Source organism: Penicillium argentinense (assembly GCF_028826775.1).
Source record: "Penicillium argentinense strain IBT 30761 chromosome Unknown utg000005l_segment0_segment0, whole genome shotgun sequence".
NCBI lineage: Eukaryota > Fungi > Ascomycota > Eurotiomycetes > Eurotiales > Aspergillaceae > Penicillium > Penicillium argentinense.
Window position 1 is genome coordinate 5103284 of NW_026622664.1, and position 20640 is coordinate 5123923.

A 20640-nucleotide genomic window follows, 5' to 3' on the forward strand; every position below is an offset into this window, starting at 1 on the left:
TGTCAACTTGAGACCCATAGTTAGAACAACTATGCATATTTTAGAGATGAACTACTAAGAATAATATCTACCTAGTGGACATCCCAGTTTTCTCGAATTTGTTGATTTTGCAAGGCTACACTGACGGGTGCTGTCGGATGCGCGTGTACCTACCCACTGGGAATTGCAACTGCCCGCAAATGATGTTTATGAATGTATATCTGCAAATGTGAATTCCCAGAAATGCCACTTTTGCTCTATTTCGAATAATTATCGATGATTTATTATCATCTGAATCTTCCTACTGAAAGGCGCTTGGCCCTATCTCATAGATGCTCAGGTTCACGGCGAGGCTCTTGCAGACCAGAACTTGGCACTGAACGCGGCTGAGGCTACCATTCTCCAAACTTGGTGTCGTGTCATCCATAAATTGAAATTTACTCTCATGTCCATGCTCTCGTAGCCTGCATTTGATCACACAAGGCTGGCGAGGGATGGGATTTGACATCGTCTTGTCCACCGCTCGATTGGCTTGTGTAACGACGATCGTTCCTACAAGGTGTTCATACCGTGATTATTTGCTGATCAGCGTGATAGATACTCGCACTTGGCAAGCTGCTTTTGCTGCCCGATGCATCGGAAGAAAGTGAGGCACCGCAAAATCACGCGCCAATTTCTTTTTGCTTTTCTTCATCTCTATCAATGTCACTAGCTAACTCATATCTCATACTTCTATCCTCATACAACCATGTCGGACAACATCTCTAAGACTCAGATGATGGACTATTTGCTCAGTCAAATATCTCAGGCAGTTGATGGTCTGCAGAGAGAGAATGGGGAAGTTGACCGACTGGCAGCTATCAGAGCCGTCCAAGAACTGGTTCAATTGCTTGAACGACCCCAAGATGCAGTGATCAGAGCTTGCTTTTTCGGTGAGAATCTGGCAGTTTTACAATAGCTCAGATAAGAGACGTTATACTGGCTTACTGTCCAGCCTGTACAAATCCTATGTGTTTGAATTGGCGTCGACCTGGGTGTATTCACTGCACTGGTTGAAAAGAAAGGGCACCTCACGCTCGAGGAATTGGCTTCGACCAGGAACGCTGATCCACTACTAGCAAGTATGAGGAGGTCATTTAATCTTTGAAAAGGATTGTATCTAGAGCGAGTTCCGCAAGTCTTGACAAGAATCGGGTTCGTCATAGAGCACGATACCAGAGTCTATACCGCCAACGATGTGACGAGACAAATGAGTGACCGAAAAATGATTGGCACTGTGAAATATCTGTAAGTTACTTCTGAGCCTGCAAATCCTAGAGCTATCTCCAAAGGCTTTACTGAATAACCCTTTCAAATTGCAGGTTCGACGTCCCCATGCCCACCCTGGCCAAGACGCCCAAGTACTTCCGCAAACACAGAGCATTTTCAGTACGTTGAGAAAACAAATAGATCACAATGGGGCTAGTTATTCGACCACCCAGGTTGCATGGAAAGCTGCCGCACTTTTATGGAGGGTTTTCGTGGGGATCGAACGAGCTGGATAGATTGGTTCCCTGTGCAGGAGCGTATTATTGACGGCTTTTCGTCCGGTGAAAGCGATGTCCTCCTCGTTGATATGGGTGGTGGACGAGGCCATGATTTGACTGCGTTTCTAAAAAAAAATATCCTTGTTGGCCGGGTCGTTTTTAACCTGCAGGACTTACCACATGTGTGGGAGGGACTTCGGCTTGGAAGTCGAATTGAGATGCAATCGTTTGACCTGTTTAAGCCGCAGCCAGTTCGAGGTGAGTTTGGATTAGTGGTGTCGGATGAATTTTCTGACGTGGTCTAGATGCATGAACATACTTCATGAAATTCATCCTTCACGACTGGGCCGATGGTCAATGTCGCCAGATATTGAGGCAGCTTCGAATACCTATAAAGAAAGGCAATTCCAAGCTCATTATTGAAGAATTTATACTGGCAGATAAACATGCTGCTTTGCTTCCGACTATGCGGGATTGGGAGATGCTTGTCCATTTGAGCAGCATGGAGTGCACTCGGGATCACTGGGAGCAGTTATTGGCATCAGCTGGTTTTCGAATGATGAAGTTTTGGTATCCTCCCGGAGATGGACAGGGTATCATTGAGGCTGAAGTGGCATAGTACACGCTGACGACTGCAATAATCAGATACATGTAACTATACTTGTGCTTTCGAGAGCTATCTTACACGGTTTGAATCAAACTCACAGTGCAATTTGAAATATTTTTTTTATTCCATTTGATATTGAATCTAGGGGTATATAAGTATATTCATCCGATCTCAACACTACCTTCAGGCACACCTTGGCGACTGCGCAACCGTCTCGCAAAGAACTGCATTACAGGCATCATCTCATCCCGATTCGAGGGCATGCCATCGCCTTTCCTCGCATACCGGCTAACTTCAACAAACTCAAACACTCCCTTCGTCCTCTTCACCGCACCATCCGAAACAACAACCGAGTCTTTCCCCGAGACCACCAATATCGGCGTACGGTTCTTTGGACCCGTCCGTTGCCCAGATAACGGGTATGGCGCCCCGATGGATATCACTCCCGCCAACGGCTCCTTATCCTCACTACTAGCAGCCGCAGACGACAGACCGAGTTCTCTTGCCAAGGCCAGACCCACCATACCACCCTGCCCAAAGCCCAGGATGAGAATCTCGCGCAGACGATATCCGCATTTTTGGACTAGGGTCCCCCGCACAACCTCGACTAATATCGTCGTGCTGCGCGTGAACCCGGCGTCCATGTCCAGGGATCCGGTTCTGGCGTCGAATTCAACATCATTGCCCCAGTGGTATCCGCCTAGGTCGAATGGGAGGGGTGTTGGTGCTTGCATGGTTACGACTGTTGTCTCGGGGAGGTTGAGCGCGCGGCCGAAGGCAGAGAAGCCTGCGGCGGAGTCGCCGATGCCATGAAGAAGAATAAGGATGTTTTGGGAGGGAGAGGGAGAGGGAGAGGGGGAGGACGGGGGATTGACCGTGACGGTGAGGTTGGAGGGGAAGTCGGACGGGGCGGGGACTTTGGTGGGCATGGTGAAGATGTGTTGTTGATGGTGTGAGGTGCGAGGTGCTCAATCGGGTTCTGTGCAGGCTTGGCCAAGCCCACCAGATTGCAATTGTAACCTTGGAGAAAGCAGCAGAGGAGTGTTTGACGCTCGGCGTGTGCTGTCGCGGCCTCCTCCAATTGATTCGGTCTCGGAGCTATGCAAGCTTCACAGCTGGGCTGGCTGGATTTCGCGTCGCCGCGGGGCGTTACCGGGGGTTGCTGTGGCTGTCTGTGGCTGACTTTGTGCAATTGAGGACTGAACACTTGCCACGTCACTATTCTGGAGTTAGTACAGTTGGCCCCCAGGATGGTCGGGGCGATCTTACCCTGCACTTGATGGGATGAAGGTGGGAGGTTGGGCGGGGCGGTGACTGATCACCATTACATTTGATACACGCATACACCGGTAAAGTCGCTGCCTAGCGCTGATCGACCATTCTGTCTGCGGCGCGTATTGTTTCGGCACCATTCGACGCCCTATCGAGATGGCATTCCGGTGGTCACTAATTGGGGATCAATGCTATTCTTAGACTCTATATTACGATTCTCGATCAGATGCCATCATTAGTGGCAATTGAACAATTCGAGGTGACTCGAGTCTATGTACAGGCAATTTCTTGAGGTTGCAATTGAGCAGTTCACTGCGAGTGAAGATCAAACTCAATTTGAAGCGCTTGAAGATCCGGCACATGCGATCAACCTCGGGGTTGTGCTCGTCGACTCAACATTCTCAGTGTACTCTGGAACTTTAGGCTACCTGCGATATCACAGGCAGACTTGCACAGTCAGCCGGATGTGGCGGGTGTCCGCGCCACACCGGGCGGTGCCGGTACGTAATGGGAACCTCTCCTTCCCAAAATGAACGCCAAGCCTCCGTCGATATCGGCACCGCGAAGAACACTTATCCGCCCCGATTTTGAGTGAGGGCATACGAGAATTCTACTAAAAGCTAACCTGGAAGTCGCCGAAAATATGGGCCCATTATTGATGATGTCGCCCTGTTCACCGCCACTTGCGTGGCTTAAATGCCAAGAACCCCGTCTGGCCTTGTAGGGCGCGGACAAGCCTCGGACAAGAGAAGCTTGGCCCGGCAACTCCGGCTTGTTGTACGTCCATCCTTCGACGCTCCATTTCGTACCGTGTATTCCGAGGTACGAAGCGTGTACTACTATAACGAATGGGGTAAGGGCCACGGCATTGGCGCATGCGATTTGCCCAGATGCCGATGGAGTAGGGCTGAATGGGCCCCGCTGGCTCATTCCGATCGGCGCTACATTGGGCCTGGTGGGACGCGTACTTGCTCCCTCTGGGACAATGTATCGCACCGGTTCCAGAGAGATTGCTGTTGGGCTGCTACATCGACGGTCCACTCCGGCGGAAATAGGGAAGCGCAAGATGTTGTTTTCATTCTGGTGGCATGAACAAGGCATACATCTCTACTACAGGGATATCAGGATGCTCTTCACAGGGCTGGACGTTTATCGCTGCATTGTATATTCTACTTTCATATGCTTTTGCCAGAAGAACCACAATCACTTTGAGCTGAACTTTGGCTCCGACACTTCCCCCGCCGCGGCTCAGGGACCGTGATAGGCACCACCCTTTCCGAGCGAACTTCTTGGCTCTCGCCCCGATCTGATCCTCCAATGGCGTGGTCGGCTAACACGCTCCGTCCTCTATAATCTCACTGGGTCAGTATCTCCATGGCCCCTCTTCTCAGCGCCCCAGACATCCAACCGTGGCCGAGCAGACAGCCCGATCTGCCTGCTCCACCCAGCCACGGAGGCGCTCAAACACGGATAATCAGTCAGATCCGTGGTCCAGCCATATGCTGGATGGGCTCTTCCCCATCACCCTGGCTACTATCCTAAGTTGAGTACCTCACAGAGAAGTCCCTCAGCCACTCCGGCCGCGGATGCAGTGGGTCAGCGCGAGCTGAGACAGAGGAAGAGGGGGGAAAGCTCCTGAATATCCTGAGCTGAATACGTAGCCTTTCTGGACTATTCTGTAGCGGTGTTGCTGGGGTATAAAATTCCTTCCTCTTCCCAGCTTAGCTTGACCCATTTTCCTTTCATCCATCACACTCTTCTACCCTTTCCAAGAAACCTTTTTCTTCCACCACTCTACCTTATTCACAATGGCTTTCGGCTGGGGTACGTCTTCCTTTTCTGATTCCTCCACGCCTGCGCCTGTCAAGTACATTCTCCATGCATTGCATGCACGAGGGGAGTCCTTGCAGGTTGCATAGCCCTATATGCATGGCCGGACGACAATAGTGTCCGTTGGAAGCACCAGAAAAAGAACCCGGCTAACCAAGTGGCTCACAGGCGAATCTGATGATGCTCACCGCAAGGTGTACGGCGAGGAGAAGCACGAGGGCAAGTTCTCTCACGAGCTCATTGCCGGTGCCGCATCTTTTGCCGGTATGAAGGCCTGGGAGGACCACCAGCGCAAGGAAGGTATGTTTACATGGCTCAACACTTGGGAAGAAACAATGGGGTCTAACATGTTTCTGTTATAGGCAAGACTGTCAAGCACGCTTTCGCCAAGGAGGCTCTTGCCGGTCTTGTCGGCGCCGAGGTTGACAAGCTCGCCGAGACCAAGGGCATGGATGAGGTCGACCGCGTCAAGGCCCACGAGCACGCAAAGAAGAACGCCCACCACATGTACGAAGAGCACTACGAGCGCGGCCACGGTGCCGACGTGTACGATCCCTCCCGCTTCCCCCTCCTCCTCGCTTCGACGGCCCCCGTCGCTGGTAAATGGGGAGCATGAATGACGAACAATTATGATGATATTTATACATACTATATGGCCATGAGTACGCTGTGAATGTAAGGAGGTGGAAAATGGACCTCACAAACCATGAAACAATAAAATTATGTAAATTGCTCATCATGATCATCTGCTGTAATTGTATCGAGGAATAACCTGTAGGGCGTATGTCATTGTGTAGCATGCAGTCATCCGCGGCTACATCACTGTCATGTTCGTCGCCCTATGTTCGCCCTATGGGCCAAGCATTTGGGCCAACGTACTCCTCGATCATCGGAGAGTCGGGTAGGCGGCGCGTACGTATGCATGGACTCCTTGTCGAGCTCCTGCAGTCCCGACCGAGCTGTAGGGTTGCAGATACGGATTTCTGCTAGCCAGTCATCGCCATGAGAACCCGCCGAAAGGCATGCCAGCCCACACTGCATTCCAACCCAAATGTAGATCCTCGAGGGACTAGTGGGTTGCAGGCCATTGGGATCCGTATTTGATGTTCAATAATTTTATCCAACGATGATCGTTGCACCCTCGTGCTGTTTTTGCTTTTTCCATCTACTTCTTGCTGGGGATTCGGAGAGAAAAGATCGGAGCCGCTGTCGTGGGACATGTCATGCACGCTGCAGGTGCAGGGCGACGCTGAGTTGCCCATTCTGGATTCCACACGCCCACCGGAATCCGGAGCCAGTGGGCCCGACGCCGGGATCTCGCCCAATCAGTGCGGGCCCTTACCAATAGGGTCGTGGCTGCCTGATCATCCAGGCTGCTAACCCGGAGATGAGCTCATCGCAACTCCGCACGTGCCCGCGTAGGGCTCGTTGATTGTTGCGATTCCGGCGGTTCTCGAAGAGAAAGATCTCTTGGAAACTGCTCAGGCACTCGACGCCCCATACTTCGTTTTGGGTGGGGGAAAATCTTCGACCTATTTTATTTTCTTTTCCTTCTTGTGAGGATTTTTTCCTCGAGCTGCAGCTTATCGGACCATTGCGCCTAACTCAGCTTTTTCTCAACGGGCATCCAATCAATCGCACCCAAAGTCCTGGCGTCAACGCTGTGCGATTTCCCCTCCAACTGCGCTCCCACCAACGACCCTCGCCTCCTTCATCAGTGCATGTTCGCCAGGCTTTGGAGTTATCAGGCCCAACCACCGCTAGGCATGCCATGACGGTCATTCGCTAGTCAGCATGAAATTCGCCAAGTTGGTTTCTTTCCCCTCCGAGGATTGCTGGGCATTCCAGTGGCTGATTCGCTCGTTCACAGAGAGTTGGAACAGGAGCTGGTTCCTGAATGGCGGGCGAAGTATCTCGACTACAAGGTACGTCGCACCCTCGATCTCGATCACCCCACCCCCCAAGCTGTACCCACCCATGCGGAGGATGTAAGACCCGTTGACAATCGCATCGTTTGTAGGGCGGGAAAAAGAAAGTCAAGGCGATTACCCGCGCCCTTAGATCACACCGAAGTCCGCGATCTCCATCCTTTCGACGGCCTACTTCCTCCCGACCTGCACCCGACTCGTTGACGCCATCTGCCTCCGATAAGCAGATCGATGCCGCGGATTTCAAAGACCCGACCAATTCCAATAGGACCCCAACTAGGACAGGCCTCCAAGGTTCGCGCCCGACACCAATCTCTAGGACTGAACGACAGCCACTGAGGACTCCAGGATCTCGATTTAACGAAAGCGTGGGGAGCTATGGAAGCATCCTCGCCACTCCACCCCAAAACGGACTCGGATCGGATACCGGATCATTCGAGCTGCCAGACCCGGCACTCGACCCAGGTGAGGAATATGTGCCTCCCCAGACAAGGCGAGACCCCGGTGGAGATGTCAAGACCCCATCTCCCGTGATGGCACGCCGTGCTACCTTTTCGAATTTGCATACCGACACCGACGGCTCGCCCGATCAGATCCCACCCATAACCCGACAGCCAACAGCCCAGAGCCCCCGGGATGCAGACCTCACCAAGTCTAGCAATAGAACTTCACACCTGCTCCGGCGTGTACTATCCCACGCAGAAGCTGAGACCTTGGGTAAAAGAGCAACAGTGGATTCGGCCAACGAGGTGGAGAGACGAAGGGATGAATTCTTTGCCTTTTTGGATAGTGAGCTCAACAAGATCGACTCCTTCTACCAGATGAAGGAACAAGAGGCCACTGAACGACTCAAGGTTCTTCGCCAGCAGCTCCACGTCATGAGGGATCAGCGGATCCATGAAGTCCAAGCGGCGAAAAGGAACGACAAAGAAAACTCTCGCCAGAATGGATTTGGCAAGCTGAATGGCTCTCGACTGAAAGATACGCTGACCGGCAAGCATCGCTTTGGCAAGAACTCACAGGCCTTTGCGCAAATGGCGACGCCGGGAATGGATGCTCGTGACCGCGAGAACATTCAGAATAGAAGGGATTTCATGCGGCGGCAGGAGCCGCCGCCCAACGATGTGTCGTATCGCTCTGCGAAGCGAAAGCTCAAGCATGCCTTGCAAGAGTTTCACCGCGGGATCGAGCTCTTGAAGGGATACGCCTATTTGAACAGAACGGCGTTCCGTAAGATCAACAAGAAGTATGACAAGGCTACCAATGCCCGGCCGCCATTGCGGTACATGTCGGAACGAGTCAACAAGGCGACCTTTGTGCAGAGCGAGGTTATTGAAAGCCTGATGGTGGCTGCAGAGGATTTGTACGCTCGGTACTTTGAGCGTGGCAATCGCAAGGTGGCCGTTTCGAAGCTGCGGCAGAAGATGAGAAAATCGGGCGACTATTCACCGAGCACATTCCGGTCCGGCCTTTTGCTCATGGCTGGCACCCTTTTCGCTATTCAAGCGCTGGTGTATGCTTCAGATCATCTTCGTTCTGCGGATGCGACTGAAAAGTCTCGAACAAGTTATTTGTTGCAGGTTTGTGCTCCCTTGCATCCCTTTCTCCCCGCTCGATGTGTCACATGGGACTCAAGACTGACATGAGGATAGATTTACGGAGGATACTTCCTCGTCGTATTTCACGTCTTGCTTTTTTGCATGGATTGCATGATATGGACAAAGTCGAAGATCAACTATGCATTTGTTTTTGAATATGATACCAGGCACACCTTAGAGTGGCGCCAGCTATTAGAGGTACGTCCGAAGTCTCCATGCTTGCTTTTGGCAGAGCTGAATTGCTGACCAATTGCCAAGATCCCTTCTTTCTTTATTTTCATTATGGGTCTTTTCATGTGGCTTAATTTTTCATGGATTAACTCCATGTACATATACTGGCCGGTTGTGCTGATCGGCCTGACGGTTCTTCTTGTTTTCCTGCCCGCTCGCGTGCTGTACCATCGAAGCCGAAAATGGTTCGCCTTTTCAAACGTGAGTGACACCTCTGGCCTTCTGTTATACTGACTATATCTAACCATAACAGTGGCGTCTGCTGTTGGCGGGAATTTACCCTGTCGAGTTTCGTGATTTCTTCCTGGGAGACATGTATTGTTCGCAGACCTATGCCATGGGGGTAAGTTTGTTCAGTTCCAACCCCATCGGAACCTTCTGACCTTTGTAATAGAACATCGAGTTGTTTTTCTGTCTGTATGCCTCATACTGGACAGATATGATAAAATGCAACTCAAATCACTCCAGGCTTTTGGGGTTCTTCACCTGCCTCCCGTCAGTATGGCGAGCCTTCCAGTGTATTCGTCGATACACCGACACGAAGAATGCATTCCCTCACCTGCTCAATTTGGGGAAGTACATTTTCGGTGTTCTTTACTATGCTACTCTCAGCATGTATCGCATCGATCGGGGCACTCGATTCCAAGCATCTTTCATCACGTTTGCACTTCTAAATGCGGTCTACACATCTGTCTGGGACCTCATAATGGACTGGAGTTTGGGAAACCCATATTCCAAGAATCCACTTCTACGTGAGGTACTTGCCTTCCATCGAGTCTGGGTCTACTACGCAGCTATGGTGGTAGATGTTGTGGTTCGTTTCAACTGGATCTTTTACGCCATTTGGTCCCACGACATCCAGCACTCAGCCGTGCTCAGCTTCGTCGTCGCCTTTTCCGAGGTATGCCGTCGTGGAATCTGGTCAATCTTCCGCGTGGAAAATGAGCACTGTACCAACGTACTCTTGTTCCGTGCCTCACGAGATGTTCCACTTCCATACGACATCCCATCCCAGCCAATCCCAGGCCTTGACGGTAGCCAGATCGACGACGTGCCTCTGCAGGAACAACATGTGGCAACACCATTCCTCGCACCGGCTGATCTCGAGCATGGCACTCCGTCGACATCTATACGTGCTCGTAACAGGCGCCCATCTGCTAGTGTCATTCGAGTCGGCACTATCGTTGCGTCTGCACATGCTCAGGATTTCGAGCGTCGGCGTCTCCCCACTTATATGTCGAGGAATGACGTGGTCCATGATGTGACTCGCAGCACGGAGGACACGAGTGATGAGGATGATGAGGGTGCCATTACCACAGATGAAGATTCTGGGTCGACCGTCGATGGTGGGCAGAAGGAAAGACATGTGGCCCACTGAGAACCAGGCGATGACAAATTCTTGGATAGAACAAAGCTCCCGATGGTTGTTTCGGTGAACATTAATGATTTTAGACTTACCAGATATGCCTCAACCATCTTACGATGAAATGCACATATTATTTGCTCCTTATCCCTGCCCCATGGTGGGACCCATTCGTAGACTTTGTTAATTTTTTGTACTGATAGAAGCTGGACATTATATCCAAGTAAAAATCTTAATAGTCAGGGCAATGGTGTAGCAGGATATAAATGTAGTGCGAATTCATCTCCCTTTCGTCCTCAACAAAAAGAACAAGTTTCACAATGTAGGGTTATCTGATTGTACTTTAAACCGTTCGAGTCCCACCCCGCGGCTCAGCCGCAACTCCTCCGCTTTTTGTCGACCAGGTCACGTGAACCAACGTCACATGGTACCTGCGCCCCCAGATGATTGATGCCTTCCAGCTGGACGTCACGTTCTCATCTTCACATCTCTCCGCATTCCTCCATCCCCCGATACTGTTTGAGGCAGCATCTGAAACTACGACACCATGGCTGCCAACGCTCGATATGAGCCTGCTCCTACGCGAGACTCTTTCGAGGATCAGCAATACACCCAGGCACCGCCATCTTATCAGTCAACCGCGGAGCCCGCGCCGCGCACCGAAGATGACAACCTGCCCGATGACTTCAAGGTATGAGAGATGATATATTGATGCTCAAGTGGACTAAGTAGCAAGATACTGATATTTATTTAGTTTGGCGGCACCGTCGCGGAGGGTACCATCGATATCCGGATGCAGTTCGTCCGCAAGGTGTACTCGATCTTGTAAGTGCACCGACCCCGCTATCTAGCCAATATTCCCAGAAAGAGGCCTCGCGTATCTTTTTATATCGAGCAAGAACTAATACAATCTTCCACAGGACCGTCCAGATCCTCCTTACCACCGTCCTCAGCTCCATCTCCTTCTTCAACAACACCTACCGGAACTGGATCCAGTCCAACTTCTGGCTTATGATCATCTCCGTATTCGGCGCCCTCGGATTCATGCTTGCAACTTGGTGGAAGCGCAAGTCCTACCCGACAAACCTTCTCTTCCTCTCCGGCTTCACGTTCATGGAAGCCTACGCCATCAGCGTTGCAACATCCTTCTATGATGCTCGAGTCGTCGTGCAAGCGCTCGTCCTGACACTGGGTATCTTTGTCGCTCTGACTCTATTTGCATGCCAGACCAAGTACGACTTCACGAACTGGATGCCGTACCTCTTTGGTGCGTTGTGGTTCATGATCTTGTTCGGTTTCGTCGCGACATTCATTCCGTTCAACAGCACCATCGAGATCGTCTACGGTGTCCTGGGTGCCCTGATCTTCTCGGGATACATTCTCGTTGACACTCAATTGGTGATGCGTCACTACCACGTCGAGGAGGAGATTGCTGCTGCCATGTCGTTGTACCTCGATGTGCTGAACTTGTTCATGTCCATTCTGCGCATTCTGAATGGAAACAACAACAACTAAGCACTTCGGCTTCACTGGCTTAACTTCTGTTTCTAGGGTTTATTAATGTGAAGCAGAGGAAATTTCGGGCTATGATTTGGATTATCTGACAAGATTAGTGGGTGCAGGCCTGGAAGGCTTGCAATACCGGGCGCTCCTCGGAGCTGGTTTCTTGAGCAATGTCTCTCTTTCCTATTTTGTGGATTAACTCTTCGTCCATAAGTAGTCCTGTTTTACATCCGTCTTCTGAACTCAAATATTTCCTACTGTTGTTTTTTATCAGCTTTTTCCGTCCATTTGGTAGTGCCACTCGCATTAATGTCAGAGTTGTAAATACGTCCTGTCTCATGGTGCAGAAATAAACAGATCTAGTAGTAATATAGTCTCGTGTTTTGTGCTGAAAAGAACTACATGACTCGAATTCTGCCGCCGGTTGGTTGATTCCAGGGTGGATGCCGACCCTCTGGTAATCAGATAAACATCCGAAATATTCGCAAGGATCCAGACAATTTAAGGTGAAGAGAAGAGCAAGAATAATTCCCAAACAAGATGCTGACAGCATCGGTGATATTACCCTAGACCGGCCCGAAAGAGCAACCACTACGCCGATGGCTGACGAGCTTCCGTTTGGAGTAAGCATTGCGCGTAGGGCGTGGGGCTGTGCCGCTAAGCATAAGCATTTCTAAGGTTTGGCACGGGTGTTGGCAGTATAAAGTCCGCCCTTGGTCTGATAGATCCTCGAATTATGCGGAATCATACGGAATCATCATGGGCAAGCTCGTCAAATTGCTCGGCGCGGGTATCGGGTTCACGTCCGAGGCCATCCAGGCCTCTCGTGCCAGGTCGCGCGAATCATCGCCAGCTGGACCTTCCTCGATAATGACCGACCATGCCCCATCCTCGTATGACCACTCTGCCAGTGCTTATGCTGGACAGACTGGAGAGTCTTCTCGCAGTGTACCTACTCGGGGAGATGTCGACCACATCGACGAAAAAAAGCATTGCTCTAAATCTGCCGAGGCTGGGTACGACTCGGAGAGCGATAGCTCGGATTCAGATGAGCAAGACGCCATTGGTCGCGATGAAGTGACATGGGAACTGGATGAAATGGCCGAGCAGATGCGACCTCCCTCATACGAGGAATCAGAAGCGCTGTCGGCGGGTGGCTCGGAAGATGCGAGGATGATGAAGGAGGAAGAAATGATTCGTGGCCTCGTCCACATGGCTGGCCCTCCCCGGCCGGCGCAGCGACTCCCTTGTCCGGTTATCATCCCCCAGAGGAGACCAAGAAAGAAGCAGTATGGTTTTGTCCGGGCTTATGCGCCTGTACTCGCCGATTCTGGTGTCAGTCAAGACGTTTTCTTGCAGTTCTTGTCGGACTGGGAGAAGACAAGCAAGGTGAGCCACAAATATTGATCTTTTAAAGAGACGAACAACTGATTGACTGTACTTCTCGCAGTCTGATTCATGGATTAATGTCGTCTATGTTGCTGCCAATGTTGTCGGATTCGTTCCGGAATTAGCAGCTCAAATTATAAGCCCGATCGTGGCGACAGCGGCCGGCACAGCAAAGGAGCTCCAATCGCGCTCACGCCGGAATACGTTCCTCGACAAGTTCAATGAGGACGTACTCATGCCACGCGGCCTCTTCAGCATGATTATGACGTTCAAAGAATCCATCCCAGATCAGCAGAAGGGAGCTTTGCAGAAGCTCTCTGCTGAAGTGGGCAAAACTTTTTTCACAAACAAAAAGCTCGGGATCGACGAAGTGGCTGCAAAATACAGTAACCCCAATCCAAACATGTCGAAGATGAACAAAGGACTGCAGAATATTCGGCTTGCAAGTGGCTGCATAGACGGAGAGATCGAGCTCTCTCAGTCGGCAGAATTGATCTACCCCGATCTAGATCGGATTGCAGAACACGCTCTGCACGGACAAGGCAAAGGCAAAGATGCCAGTGTGGCTGATAAGCTCAAAAGCGCGAGTTCATGGACGCAAGACTATTTTGATCGACGAGGACAGACATTCTATGTAAGTCAACATTTTACCCTGACCTGATGAGTTACATACTGATATTTAAACTTGATAGGAGGCCAAAAACCCGGATCCATCACGGCCTATGCAGTCCTCACAGGCGCCACAATTCAAATCGCGCTATAATGATCCCAATCATCCCGCCAATAGTGGATCTTTGGTTGCTCTTCTGACCGGCGGCGCCGTGGATCCAGTACCGAGAAGGAAAGCACGACGAGCAGCTAGGCAAGCGCGACGAGATGACAGACAAATCCGACGAGATGCCAGACGTGTTGCTCGAGGTCGTTCACCAAGAGGTCCGAGGAAGACGAGGAACAAGAAGCAGCGCAAGGGAATGATCAAGAGGTTGTTGCAGGAAGACATCCTGTACTTCTTTGTCGTGAGCCTGCCCAGCCAGGAAGAGGTGCAAGAATCTGTTTATCAGCTGGAGCATTTGATGGCCCAGAATGGCGCAGCCTCATCCAGGTAGTGGCCAGCTGCTGATATTTCCATGTTTCTCTGTTCCAAATATACCAATTTGAAATTGACTCTAGTGTATAATCATCGTTCATGAAATCTAAACTGGTGCAATATCGTGAAATCACTACACTGTGTCCTTGGCAGCCAACTGTAGGATCAATTGCTCCAATGTGGGAATGATATGCCTACAATCTCAGAACGTAGTACCTGCGAGAAGGAATTGTTACAGGGAAGTGTATTACCATATGGAGGGGTGAATCTGGAAAAATCTGGAAACGGCTAAACAAAATTGAAAAGCAATACATCACATTAGGTCCCCGTTTACATTTCTACTAAAGACCATACGGGTATATATTCACACATCTTAGAATGTTCTAACACACACTAAGTCGCCCTCCAAAGCATGTTAACTTGCTTCTTCCGAGTCTGCAAGATGAAGGATTAGCAAAGATTGAACAACCAGGTGGAAAAAATCGAGGATAGAAGAGAAATGCTTACTATCGGTGCAAGGAAGGCAACTCCAATAGCCAGTGCGACCACAGTCAACACCAACTGCAACTTGGAGAAGCTCTTGCCAAGAACATCAAATGCCTGGCTAGGGGTAGCACGGGTGCCAAAGACGTCACCGCCATAGGCGAGGATGAGACTGGTGCTCTCCAACAGAGTAGGGCGTGACAGAACATTTTTGATGCCGGTCACATCGCGCGAGTGTGTGAGGTACCACCGGCCATCAAAATCAAGGAACGGGACGTAGCGGAAAAGACCCTCTTCAGCTTCGGCAGAGGTTGGGTCGCGATCGACGGGACGGCGGGGGTCCAGCACAGGGCGAGGAATGGCAACAATCGAGTTGGAGGATGAAAGCGTGCAGAGCAGCTGGCGAGTGGTAATGCCCTGGCGTGTCTGGGTAACAGCCATGTGAGAGATGGGCTCGGCAATCATGAATGATTGCGAGACGACATGGGGAAGAGGGAGGCTGTTGCCAGTTCTGTGCAGACTAGAGTAGTTTCCAGCCGCATCAAGGGGACCACGGTCGTTGGGGATCGAAGATTCGAAGAGCTCAGAAACCGCCAGCTGATAGCCCTTGGCGGATGAATCACCCACAACGTCTCCGAAGAAAGAGTATGCGAACCAGTTCTCAGAAACCACAGACGCAATAGGCTGCAACGGATCGACGCCCGCCTGGCTGATAGAGTGCAGCACCTTTCCAGAAACTCCATCCAGCAAGTAAAAGCCAGCGACGTGTTCCTTCTCGTTGACAGCAGTCACCAGCACCAAGTTGGAGTTGAGGTACTTGTATAGAACAGAACGGTTTCCAAGGACCTTTCCGATCGATGCAACGGGGTCATGTGCCGGTCGGGCAGTCGCCTTGACTATCTTCTGGCCAGACGGAGGAACAAATTCCCACACAGGAGTCTTGTTGTCGGACTCAACCCAGCCGAGAACCCGGCCATCAGCGCTCGTGGTGACCAAGAACCCGGTGATATCGTCAAATGGCGCGACGGGGCTGCCATCCTCTTGAACACCCAGGAGGCCAAGTCGGACAGGCGAAGATCCATCGTGTCCTTCGAAGTTGACAATGCTTTGAAGCTTAGGACCCTGTTGCGCGGAACGCGAGACAATTGCTCCGGTAGAGGCGTTGACCACGACGCTGGATCCATCGCCCGAGTCAATTGTGACAACACCAGCGCGAGCGTAGATGTTCTTCACATCCCACGGCTTCTCTGCGGCCTGGGTGCTCCAGATCACGGCCCCTTGGCGACCAGTGTCGAGAGAGTAGACTCTGCCACTGTTAGTGGCAACGATGACAGGCTTGGAGACGCCAAAGCTATCCAAGTTGGTCACTTCATCGGCCAAGATACTACTGATTATGCGCTGCGGTAGCTCCTGGAGCCATTGGGGCAGGTGCTGAAGGTCACGCGCATGGCGCTTGACACGGTGGATGTAGGCACCGAGCAGACTTTCATGGCCCTCGACCTCCAACTCGTGCGCAAGTTCTTCTTGCTCCTCGACTTCGGCCCAGGTAGCTGCGACGGCATCGATCAGGGATTCAGGGCGAGTCCACTCGACCTGGCCATTGCGAATGAGCTGCCAGTCTCCGGACTTTCGAAGAATGACTGAGCGAACAGCCACAGATTTGCCCTTGGAAACGACCTCGGTGACTGCGGCTACGGAACGGTCGGACGATGGGGCATCCATGTCCCAACGACCCAGGATGCCATGGGACGCAGAGGAGACAACAACAGCTTCCAAGTCGGAAATCCGGGTGAAGTAGACATTAGCGTCAATGTTGCTCGTTGCGATGACAGACTGGCCCTGCAGATATGGCAGGTGGTACGCCTTGGACACTACCGCAGACTTCAAATCCACGTGGTAGACCTCGGCCCATGCCCCAGACTCTGTCTTGTAATGAACCAGGAAATGCGGCAGGGAGCTGAGCTTGTGGGGCGCGTGAACGGTGATCTCCTGAATCTCCTCACCAGAGGTGTTGTCAATAGTGACCGAGCTAACTCGCTTGGTGCCAATGACATTGACCTTGAGTGTCTTCTGTGATTTATCGGTCCAAGCAATCAACGGCGATGCGCTGTTGGCGCCAACAAAAAGAACAGATTCGGGACCAGTGATATCTCCTTCCGTGTTCAAGATATGCTGCCTAACTTGTTGGCCGGTCACTGGGTCGAGCGAGGTGATCTTGACTTTGGAGCTCTTCAGTAGTCCAGACTGGAGCGAAATGTAGAAGATCTCGGTGGGAGAAGAGGATACTTGGAACGGAACATCACCACTGAAGTCGATTTTAGTATGATCACATGGATGCAGACTGTCCAACTCACCTGTCATCAATGTATTCCCATTTGACCGCTCCTGAGTCTCCATCAAAGCGTCTCACGGTGCCAAAGCTCTTTCCAGCAATAAGCGCAATGGTATCCCGAACGCCAGATGCCGCAGTAGCATCCTCCATCTCGAGAAGCTCAATATCAGCGACGCTACCTCCATCAAATTGAGTCTCCCAAATCAATTTCCCGTCCTGGGCGCCCCATGACGAGATGTAGTCGCCGGCGGCGCCGACCACAGCGTTGTTTCCGTCCAACCCACGCAGAAGACCAGCCCCGCCAGCTGGTCGCGAGATGTTATGCCTCCAAACAAGCGCGCCATCACGGGGATTGATCGCGCCTAGAATCGAGTTTTCGGAAATAGTGTAGAGGAGGGATGCATTCGAGGCGGATGAAGGCTTGAGGAAGAAGGTCGAGTCGAAAGAGGGAGCCCCGAGGAGGGCGTGGTGGAAGTCAATCTGGTTGACCTCGTCCGGATAAATGGCCGCTGCGGGCGACACGCACGCAGCGACAAAAAGCGCCGCCTGAAGCCGCATGTTGGTGAACGACAGGTGGTGGAGGAGGTGTTGTCGACAGCTAGCGAGCGGTGCTGCAAGTGGCAGCTGGCAGATCCGGGCGGTACACCCCAGATTGTTTTCTCCAACTTCCCGTCAGTCGGAGATGGGAAAACACGCACGACACGCACCCATGTGCCCTTTGAGTCTCTCGGAGTCATTAATTCTGAAAAATGCGCATACGGAATGCCTGAAACATTAATCCAAACTGATTGCTTCATCATTGTGTCGCTGACTAGCTACTAATCATCCTCCGCAATGGCATCCACTTCAATCTCAACCAGCATGTCATCATCTACAAAACTGTTGGCGACAACGATCATAGTCGCAGCAGCACCGACCTGCCCTCCATTCTTCTTGCCCAAGACCTCTCGGAAAGCCTCGCCCACAACACCGCAGTCCTCTTTTCTACTCACAAACATTCGACACCGAACCACACTCTCCGCTCCCCTTCCTCCAACAGCTTGGATCGCTTGAACAATCTCTTCGAGGGTCACACGTGCCTGCTGTCGAGCGTCACCTGGGAAGCGAACTCGTGGTGCTTCTGTTGGAGAATCGGGATCTGCTGCCGTTGACCCTGACACGAAGATGTGCTGGCCATGGCGTACAGCGCGATAGTAGCCGAATCGGGCCTCCCATGGAGACGAAGTGCTATAAAAGCGTTTCGTGCCGGTGCTGGTTTCTGGGGCCATGGCTCAACTGAATGGCCTATATCTCTGCTGCTTGATTTGACAGTATTCCTGTTACAACGCGGCTGTCAGCTGATAATATAGCGTGCTAGTCATTGTCATTGATCGGTGTACCTTGGGCCTGGAACACAATCTTCTTATGAGTTGTTTTCTTTGGAATTGAGCTTTGAAGGCAGCCCAAAAAGGGCGACCCCGCGTTTTATAAACCGGTGCCCCGCAGAGACTTGCCGTATACGTTAACGATTAGGTGAGTCATCGGCGAAATAACATATTTGAACATTATCTAGATTTAAATCATTTAAACCGGAAAATGGACTGAACCCATTGTTATTTCATGATACATTCGATATTTTGGTAAGGTGAAAGCGTAAAGGAAGCCCAGAGTATACAACACATTTGCCCCCGAGAGGCTTAAAGATAACGCCGAACGATGACAGAAGATATTCAGCTTTTTACAAATTAAAGCAGGCCTGGTTGGCAGATCTAACGGCCTCCTTCTCGCCCTCGCTCATGGACTCATTAATCTCCCAGGGTTTGTTGCCCATGCCCATGGCACGCTGTCCGTCGGCATTCACAGACGACCAGTCAACAGCACCCTTGAATCCCCGCTCACCAGGACCACCGGCGCCGGGGAAGTCCCACGGCGGAGAGTAGTCGATAGCAGCCTGACGTTGCTTCTTGAGATAGTCGATGTTCATGTCGCACAGAGGGGTAGCGGGGATGTAAAGAACACTCGAGTCACCGGTACCACGGTGTTCCTTGTCGACCGAGTGGAGCATGTCGCAGTGCCATGCAACAAAGTCTCCCGGCTCGACCTTCGGGACCGAGACCATAGTGGTCTCCAGCTCAAGCTGAGGATGTGTCACGGGGTTGTACTCCTGGCAGGCGCCGGGAACAGAACCCGGGAATGAATTATCTAGACTGGGCTGGTGGCTGTTGACATCGAAGAAAGGTCGCAAAATGGTGTATGCTGTGCTGTGACGGATCATAGGGCACACATGCAGCGAGCCTTCTCCCGGTGCAGTTTGGGACATTGAGAGCCAGCCCTGGAAGAAGCGGAGCATAGAGCAGGCACCCGCACCGTTGTACAGGTCCATATTGGCGCCGAGACGGTGTTTTGCGTCCCAAGGATCGTATTCCTCCCATTTTCCTTCGAGGATCTTGGTGTACACACTGGCATACTCCGGATCCTCCCAACGCTCGAGCGAGCCTCCGTCGATATGCGGGCCGAGTGTGAATTTGGCATCACCGGGGTCTCGGATCCGCAGGCGATCCCCATAAGTGAGTGGATTTGATGTCGACAGCTTGGTTTGAGGGTCAGACGAGTGCCACAATCGTTGCAGGAAGCGCTGTGAATCAAGCATGTTGGGATGAGCGCGGGCGTCGGCCTGCGAGGGCGTCCAGTAGAGCTCGTAGACGGCAGGCGAGTCGGGTGGGAAAGCCTTGACACGCTCCTTGTTGGTCGCAACATATTCCTCGATGCGGTTCTTGTAGTCACGCGCCTCTTTTCGAGGTACGACATTGCGAATCACTACAGTGCCGCGGTAGCGGATCTCGTTCATCGTGGCTTCGGGCACCTTGCCCGCGACCACGTCAGCATATTCCACTGATGGGATTATCTGTTAAATGGTCAGCACTTTAAATCTTGTGTAAGAGTATGATCATGCCGTATTCGGACATACGTCGCTGCCTTTGGTCTTTATCTTGTCGACCTCTTCTTCGAGGCTGGGCAAAAGTCTCTTCCAGCTGTCTGTCAAAGCCTTTTCATGCTTCTCGAAGAGCCTTATCTTGAGATCCCGAAAACGCGGGGGAAGAGGCTCCGGCCGGTAGTCTGGTCTCAAACTGGGAAAGACAGATGAAATGTCTCCAGTCGCTTTGGTGGTCTGCGACGCAGTGGAGGTTGATGCCGCGCGGGCAACGGTCTTTGAAAGATGTCGGGACGCCATAATTGAATTCTGGAGTGCTCATTGACCAAAGACTCGAGGAGGGGTTTGAACATGTCTTTTATACGTTCGTCTCCATGCGGGATGTACATGACCGTCAACAGCACAGTCGGCATACTTCCATTTTCGGATACCTACCCGCCCGACGGCGGGAAGGCTACCTAAGCAGGATTAGTGCTTGTTCAGCCACAATTCACGCTCGCTGATTCGTCCATTGAGTTGCAATGCTTGTTGTACATAATTACCAGTAAGACTGTGGAGTTTGGATGAAAGGCATTCATTCTGGGATGAATACGTCACTTCT

The 20640-nt window shown here is 51.6% G+C and overlaps 8 protein-coding genes across 8 annotated transcripts; 4 read left to right on the forward strand and 4 right to left on the reverse strand.

Annotated features, from left to right (window-relative positions):
* Nucleotides 1-2273: 2273 nt before the first annotated feature.
* N7532_006709 (alpha/beta hydrolase) lies at nucleotides 2274-3041 on the reverse strand (the record flags this gene model as incomplete). The annotated part of the gene is made up of 1 exon (XM_056619203.1): nucleotides 2274-3041. One exon carries the CDS (start codon nucleotides 3039-3041, stop codon nucleotides 2274-2276), a length of 768 nt encoding a protein of 255 aa, XP_056475362.1.
* A 2151-nt stretch (nucleotides 3042-5192) lies between these two features.
* Nucleotides 5193-5830, forward strand: N7532_006710 (DUF3759 domain-containing protein; the record flags this gene model as incomplete). Its single annotated transcript, XM_056619204.1, has 3 exons — nucleotides 5193-5208; nucleotides 5383-5514; nucleotides 5577-5830. 3 exons carry the CDS (start codon nucleotides 5193-5195, stop codon nucleotides 5828-5830), a joined length of 402 nt encoding a protein of 133 aa, XP_056475363.1.
* A 1178-nt stretch (nucleotides 5831-7008) lies between these two features.
* N7532_006711 (SPX and EXS domain-containing protein) lies at nucleotides 7009-10349 on the forward strand (the record flags this gene model as incomplete). Its single annotated transcript, XM_056619205.1, has 7 exons — nucleotides 7009-7022; nucleotides 7085-7139; nucleotides 7235-8722; nucleotides 8795-8938; nucleotides 8999-9172; nucleotides 9225-9314; nucleotides 9366-10349. The coding sequence occupies 7 exons, from the start codon at nucleotides 7009-7011 to the stop codon at nucleotides 10347-10349; spliced, it is 2949 nt and encodes a 982-aa protein (XP_056475364.1).
* A 532-nt stretch (nucleotides 10350-10881) lies between these two features.
* N7532_006712 (Bax inhibitor-1 family protein) lies at nucleotides 10882-11849 on the forward strand (the record flags this gene model as incomplete). The annotated part of the gene is made up of 3 exons (XM_056619206.1): nucleotides 10882-11025; nucleotides 11089-11159; nucleotides 11255-11849. 3 exons carry the CDS (start codon nucleotides 10882-10884, stop codon nucleotides 11847-11849), a joined length of 810 nt encoding a protein of 269 aa, XP_056475365.1.
* Nucleotides 11850-12596: 747 nt separating this feature from the next.
* N7532_006713 (uncharacterized protein) lies at nucleotides 12597-14332 on the forward strand (the record flags this gene model as incomplete). The annotated part of the gene is made up of 3 exons (XM_056619207.1): nucleotides 12597-13226; nucleotides 13288-13860; nucleotides 13919-14332. The coding sequence occupies 3 exons, from the start codon at nucleotides 12597-12599 to the stop codon at nucleotides 14330-14332; spliced, it is 1617 nt and encodes a 538-aa protein (XP_056475366.1).
* Nucleotides 14333-14706: 374 nt separating this feature from the next.
* N7532_006714 (uncharacterized protein) lies at nucleotides 14707-17686 on the reverse strand (the record flags this gene model as incomplete). The annotated part of the gene is made up of 3 exons (XM_056619208.1): nucleotides 14707-14748; nucleotides 14821-17101; nucleotides 17151-17686. The coding sequence occupies 3 exons, from the start codon at nucleotides 17684-17686 to the stop codon at nucleotides 14707-14709; spliced, it is 2859 nt and encodes a 952-aa protein (XP_056475367.1).
* Nucleotides 17687-17946: 260 nt separating this feature from the next.
* On the reverse strand, nucleotides 17947-18396 carry N7532_006715 (YjgH family protein; the record flags this gene model as incomplete). The annotated part of the gene is made up of 1 exon (XM_056619209.1): nucleotides 17947-18396. One exon carries the CDS (start codon nucleotides 18394-18396, stop codon nucleotides 17947-17949), a length of 450 nt encoding a protein of 149 aa, XP_056475368.1.
* Nucleotides 18397-18845: 449 nt separating this feature from the next.
* Nucleotides 18846-20339, reverse strand: N7532_006716 (DUF1479 domain-containing protein; the record flags this gene model as incomplete). The annotated part of the gene is made up of 2 exons (XM_056619210.1): nucleotides 18846-20012; nucleotides 20076-20339. 2 exons carry the CDS (start codon nucleotides 20337-20339, stop codon nucleotides 18846-18848), a joined length of 1431 nt encoding a protein of 476 aa, XP_056475369.1.
* Nucleotides 20340-20640: the final 301 nt, after the last annotated feature.